The 6,460-nt window shown below is 43.0% G+C and overlaps 1 protein-coding gene across 2 annotated transcripts in view; it reads left to right on the top strand.

Annotated features, from left to right (window-relative positions):
* LOC138158478 (RIMS-binding protein 2-like) overlaps positions 1 to 6,460 on the top strand; it is a 490,854-nt gene that overhangs the window by 362,361 nt on the left and 122,033 nt on the right. For both annotated transcript variants that reach the window (XM_069084581.1, XM_069084643.1), the window contains exon 7: positions 1,625 to 1,729. In XM_069084581.1, the coding sequence (XP_068940682.1) occupies positions 1,625 to 1,729 (105 nt within the window). The remainder of the gene's footprint in view (positions 1 to 1,624; positions 1,730 to 6,460) is intronic.

Genomic DNA, 6,460 nt, shown 5'->3' with positions numbered 1-6,460 from the left:
TAGTAAGCACTTGCTGAATTGAAGTAAGCAAATTAATTTGGGGGAGATGTGACACACGACGGAGTGAGGGTGAGCGAGGGGGGGGGAGGGAGAGGGGGAGGGAGGGAGAGAGAGAGAAATGGCAATACAGAGACAGAAACAGAGAGAAAAAGAGAAAGGGAGAGAGAGAGAAATATGGAAATACAGAGACAGAGATTCAGAGAGAAAGAAAAAAAAGGAGGGAGAGAAGGGGGATTACATTACTAAAAATCAACATTTGTCCAAAAAGCCATACTATAGTTTTCTGTTATGAAAACCTTCCAGCTACACTAAGACCTTTGGGACATCCTGTTTGTACCAGCTATATGCTAGGGACTAGAAGATAGAAAAATGAATAATATATAATCCCTGCCTTCATGGAGCTCACAGTCTATTCAAGAGTTAAGACAAATATACAAGTAACAACACACTGTGATTGAATGAATGAATGACTAATTTATTAAGCCTTTACTGTGTTCCCGAATGTTACAACTGCACAGGAAAGATCTAAGGAAAACATTTGTTTCACAAGAAGTGGGAGAGCAGAGGACGGCCATGTAAAGCTGGGCCTTCCGGGATGGGAGGGACTGGACGGGTGGGCCCAGAGACTCAGAGGAAATGACATGGAATTTGGGATCAGAAAACCCCAAACCTTGAAATCCGCTACTGGAGCAACTTCAGCCAAGTCACTTCTTTTCTCAGATCCTCTTCTGTAAAATGAGAGACTCGGTCTCCATCATCTCTGAGTTCCCTTGCAGGTCTAACTTCCTTGCTGTCTAGACAGAGGCATTGCATGTGCAGGATGTAGGGAAAGAGAGAGTTGGAAAGGTAGTTTAGAACCAAATTTTACCTGACCTGAATGCGAATCACAGAAATCAGAGTTGGGGAGAGCCTCAAAAATCATCAAGTCCAACCTATGCCAGGTAAATAAATGCCCAGTCCATCTTACCCACTAGAAGAAGGGCAGCAAATATGAGTCAAAGGTTTCTGTTCTTTATTCTGAAGCAAGAGGAGATAAATTGGACTTTTTGGAGTGGGAAAGTAACATAGCCAGAGCAGTAGCTACCCAAATCTGAAATTAAAAGATTTTTTCTTATTCTCTGTGTCACAGAGAAAAACTCAAGGGGGGGGGGGCAGAGAAAAAGGGGGAGGAAAGACAGGGAAACACACAGAGAGAGAGAGAGAGAGAGAGAGAAGAGAGAGAGAGAGCTAAAAGAATAAAATGGAGATGAGGGAGATGAGGACAGGGTTTGTGACATTTTCTTGGGAACACAGAGTCACGAGACAAGAGGGAGAAGGCACGCTTGTCATGGGAGCTTCCCATCAGAAGAGGTCTCCCATGCTGGGGCAGGCCTCCCCACAGGAGATAAAGGCGTGGCAGATTTCCCACCACCACCTCCATCCCCCACATTGCCAGTTGCTCAGGAGGACAGCCTTGGTGGAAACACCCATCTGTTTTCACCGCCTCCAAAGCTAGACTGAGTGTTCCATGTTGAGTCAGACTCCGGGAGCCGACTCGTGCTCCACAGAATCCCTGTCTCCAACCACAAACCTCGGGAATTCTGAACAATGTCCTCTCTCATTCTCTTTCTGTCCCTTCCAATAGCATATGCGAGAGGCCGCGGAACGGCGGCAACAGTTGGAATCAGAGCATGAGCAAGCACTGGCCGTTCTCAACGCGAAGCAGCGGGAAATTGAACTCCTGCAGAAGGTGAGTTGGTGGCTTGGGTCTGGCTTGGGAGATGGGGAAAGGTGGAGAGTAATAAAGGGAGGAAGGAGGTGAGCACAAAGCCTGCCAGGGGAGGTGAAGGGACATCCTGGGCTTGGCCCCCTTCTTGCATTGCCTTTTCTCCCAAGAATATTTTATTATTCTTTTTATTATTCCTTTTATTATTCTTTATGCCTGGGATAAAAAGGTTCAGAGCATATATTTCGAAGGGCTGTGGGTGCAGAAAGGGGAAACAAAACCTGGTATTATTGAACCATAGCACAAGAGTGAGAAAGGGCCTTTAGAGATTATGTGGACACAGCATAGTCCAAAGGAAAGACTTTGGAGGCAGAGTTTATCTTTGTCACTTGCTACCAAAGTGACCTTGGGCAAAATTGCTTAACCTCACTGGGTCTCAGTTCCCTGATGTATGAATTGGACTAGATGGCCTCTGAAGTCCCTCTTCCAGGTTCAGGTCTATCTTCCTAACCCAACCTCCTCATTTTACAGAAGAGGCAACTGAGTTTCAGAGGAGTTGATGAAGTCACCCAAGGTCACACAGTAATTAAGTGTTAGAGTCAGGATTTTTAAAGATTCAATGATAATCAGAATGCAAAGTTTTAGAATTGGGGGTGTAGAGGTCATCTAAGCCAACCCCCTCATCTTGTAAATGAAGAATCCAAGGCCCAGGGCAGCCAGGAGTTTTGAACAAAGCCCAGAGAGAAGTAGCTTGCTTGCCCAAGGTTACCCAGAATCCAGATTCAGACCCAAATCTTCTGACTAGAGAAATTTTCACTATATCACAATTTATGTTTCTTATAAAACTAACCTTTGCTTATTGATCTTCTGAAATTTCCTTGAGGCTATGAAACTTCACAGCCCTGGACCAGCAGTGGTATCTCTGGTGACTCTTGTAGATGGAAATACTAGTTCTTTAAAGGCAAGAGCAAAGGCAACTTCATATAATGGAAAACACATTGGATTGGAATTAAAAGACCTAGGTTTGAATCTTACCTCTATCACTTACTAACTGTGTGACAAGTCATCAGCTAAGTGCCTCTGGGAGCTCAGTCTCTTCATCTATAAAATGAGAGGGCTCAAAGAGAAAAAGCCAGATGTTGACTCAGAAAACTACAAATTCACATTCTCTGTGTTTTATTGTGTTTTTATTTATTTTGTCAAACATTGCCCAATAATATTTTAATCTGGTTCAGGCCCACTCAGGAATTTGCAGGTCGTGTGGCCCTGAGTTTGACACTTCAGGATAACATGACCTCCAAGGTGCCTTTCTATCTATCAGTTTGTTATTGGAGTCAGAGTAACAGAACCAGATATACCACTCTTGTGACCTTAGGACAGTAATTTCTCCTCTCCGGGCTTCAGTTTCCTCTTATATAACACGAAGAAGACATTCTGTCTCTCAACTCTGAGTATATTCTCTGGCTGTCCTTCATGCCTGGGATGTACTCTCTCCTCATCTCCTTCTGGCTTTCCTGTGTTCCTTAAAGTCCTGGCTATGATCTTCCCTTCAGAAAGCATTTCCTCGTCCTTCTTAATCATAATGCCTTCCCTCTGTTAATTACCTCCTATTTATCCTGTATATAGATTGTGTGTATTTGTTTGCATGTTGTCTCCCCCATTAGATTGTAAGCTCCTTGAGGACAGGGACTTTTGTCTCTTTTTGTATCTCTAATACTTAGTATAGTACATGGCATGTAATAGGTGCTTAATAAATGCTAATTTACTGACCGAGACAGCTAGATTAGATGCTCACAAACATTATGTTTCATCAGATGGCTGTCTTCAAGAATTTGAACAGCTACCACAGGAAGAAAGGGTCAGGTATAAGATGTCTCAGACACTTCCTAGTTGTGTGACTCTGTGTGATAGTAATGGAATATAACACCCTGGGAAAGTCAATTGACCCTGTTTGTCTCAGTTTCCTCATCTGTAAAAGGAACTGGAGAAGGAAATGGCAAACCACTCCAGTATTGTTGCCAAGAAAACCCCAAACAGGGTCACAGAAAGTTGGGCATGACTGAAATGACAGCTACTGCTGGATGTCTAATTGGAGGGGACCTGAGAGGTCATCTAATTTATTCATCTCATTTTACAGATGAGAAAAATGAGGCCTGGGGAATGGCTTGCCCTAGGTCACATGGGTAGTAAGTGAAAGAGATAGTATTTGAAATCAAGGCTTCTGATTACAGTATTGCTAGTGTTTCCAGTGCATCCCTCCACCTCCTTGGTACCAGAGAGCCAACAAGGAGCAATAGATGGAAATTAGGTGCAAATTTTAGCTTAATGTAGGGAAAATCATCCTCATTCCGAGAGTTGTCTAAAAGTAGAATGAGCTATCTTAAGGGGTAGAGAGTCTCCCCTCAAGTATAAAGGCTCTGGACGACCGATTGCCAGGGATCTTGAACAGGGAATTTTTACTCTGTTGTGAGTTGGCCAGAGGTTCTCTCCCAACTCTGAGATTCAAAAAGCATACCAGAAACAAAAGTAATAACAGTGGCTGCCTGTTGTGTTTCCTAAACCCTGGCAATAGGGTAGCAAGTAATTACTCTTTCTTATACAGAGCTACCTCTGCAGATTACAGTGTGTTTATCCAGCTCTCTGATCACAAAATGAAGAACATCATATTGCTTGTTCAACCTCGCTGTCGATAGGAATCTGACGAAGTGATTTTTCTCCTCCTGAGTTTATTAGCAGGCCCCGCTTTCCTGCTGAGTGATAACTCCTGAGGTTGTATTCTTAATCATTTATCAAGATCTCATATTAAGGAGAGATTTTATTAAGCCGCGGGTTGATGGGCAATGCCATGGTTTCTATTACCTGTCATAATGGGCTTGCTAATGCCCCAAGAAGCCGTATTTTATCAGATGCTATCTAGTGGAAATATTACTAGGGCCCCAGAAGAAATATGAGTCTGCTCATCGCCTGTGGTGCCAAAGTCTTTGTTGTTGAGTTGGAGATGAATGTGCTTCTGTGACATCTGAATTCATTCTTCCTCCCAGCCCTGGACCCAATGTCCTGAGGCTGGGTTCACTCCAGGAAGATTGAACTTTAGAGAAGGAAATAGGATAGAAAAGTTGATATGGGACAATGGAAAGGGGGCCAAGGGATCTGAGTTGAAATCCCTTCCCTCTGCTATTTCTTAGCTGTGGGATTTTGGGCAAGTCTAACCTCATCTCCCTGGGCCTCGGTTTCTGATTCATAAAATAGGGGGATTGGATTAGATGTGCTCTCAGGTCCCTTCCAACTATAACAATAATAACAACAATAATATTAATAATGATAGTGTTTTTATAATACTTTAACATTTGCAAAGCACTTTACAAATGTTATTTCACCCAAGCCCCACAACAACTCAGAAGATAGGTTTTATTGTTATCCCCATTTTATAGATGAGGAAACTGAGACCAAGGTTAAGTGACTTGCCCAGAGTCACCCAGCTAGTAAGTGTTTTAGGTCAAATTTAAACTCAGGTTTCCCTGATTTCACACCTAGCCCTCTATTCAACTATACAATACTGACTCTCTGAGGAAGAGAAAACAGGTGAAATGCATGCTAGTTAACTTAGAGATCTCTCAAATCCTTTGGCTACATATTTGATGAAGGATGGTGGAGCCTTGAGTAGAAGTGGCCAACTCTGTGTTCACTATATTTTGCACAGTGGGCAGCTATGTGTAACACTGGATAGAGTGCTGGGCCAGGAGTCAGGAAGACTCATTTTCCTGATTTCAGATCTAGCAGAGGGAATTTTTGTTCTGGGATGAGTTGGCCAGGATTGTCTCTAAGGTTCCCTCCCACCTCTGAGATTCAGCGATTTTCAAAAAGCATCCCAGAAATGAAACTCATAACAGCAGCTGCCTGATGTGTTTCCTTAACTCTGGTGATAGGGTAAAATTTGACCCTGTTTGCTTCAGTTTCCTCATCTGTAAAATGAACTGGAGAAGTAAATAGCAAACCATTACAATATCTTTGCTGAGAAAAATCCAAATGGAGTCACAGAGAGTCAGACAGGACTAAAAATTGACTGATCAACAAAAAAAGTGGAACAGGGTTGTCTTGGGACACTGAAGGGGGAATCGAGGCAGGATTGGAAGAGCATTTGTTGGGCCCGTCATAGAGAGGATTCATATGCGGGTATGAGTTGGGTTAGAGGCCTCATAGTTGACCACTGCTAACTCTGAGATTCTAGGATTCTGATAGTGGTTAGTAATTCACAGTACTGAGCTATGTCCTTCTCTATAGAGCCTCTAAGAGGCTAAAGCAGAATGTAAGAAAACACATGCATGAGAGAACACTCTGTGATTTCAAAAGCATAGGGAAAGATGGCAATCAAGCTGTGATTTTGTAGAAAAATCCAAGGGAGCTTCCCAAGGTGTGAAGGATTAAAAAGAGTGATGCTGGTCACACAGAACTTAAATTCACAAATCTGGAGAAGGAAGGAATGAAAGAACAGGGTATGGGGGTGGCTAGGTGGCACAGTGAATAGAGCACCCCCCGCCCCCCGGAGTCAGGAGAACCTGAGTTCAAAACGGCCTCAGATACAACAATTACTAGCTGTGTGACCTTGGGCAAGTCACTTAACCCCAACTTCCATGCCTTCTCCCCTATAAAAATCAAAAGAAAGAAAGAAAGAGAGAGACAGAGAGACAGAAAGAAAGAAAGAAAGAAAGAAAGAAAGAAAGAAAGAAAGAAAGAAAGAAAGAAAGAAAGAAAGAA

The sequence above is a fragment of the Petaurus breviceps genome, unplaced genomic scaffold (assembly GCF_028583685.1).
Source record: "Petaurus breviceps papuanus isolate PSGF00001 unplaced genomic scaffold, PetGlider_PUasm1.0 101, whole genome shotgun sequence".
In the NCBI taxonomy this organism is placed as follows: Eukaryota; Metazoa; Chordata; class Mammalia; order Diprotodontia; family Petauridae; genus Petaurus; species Petaurus breviceps.
This window is presented reverse-complemented; position numbering and strand designations above follow the sequence as displayed.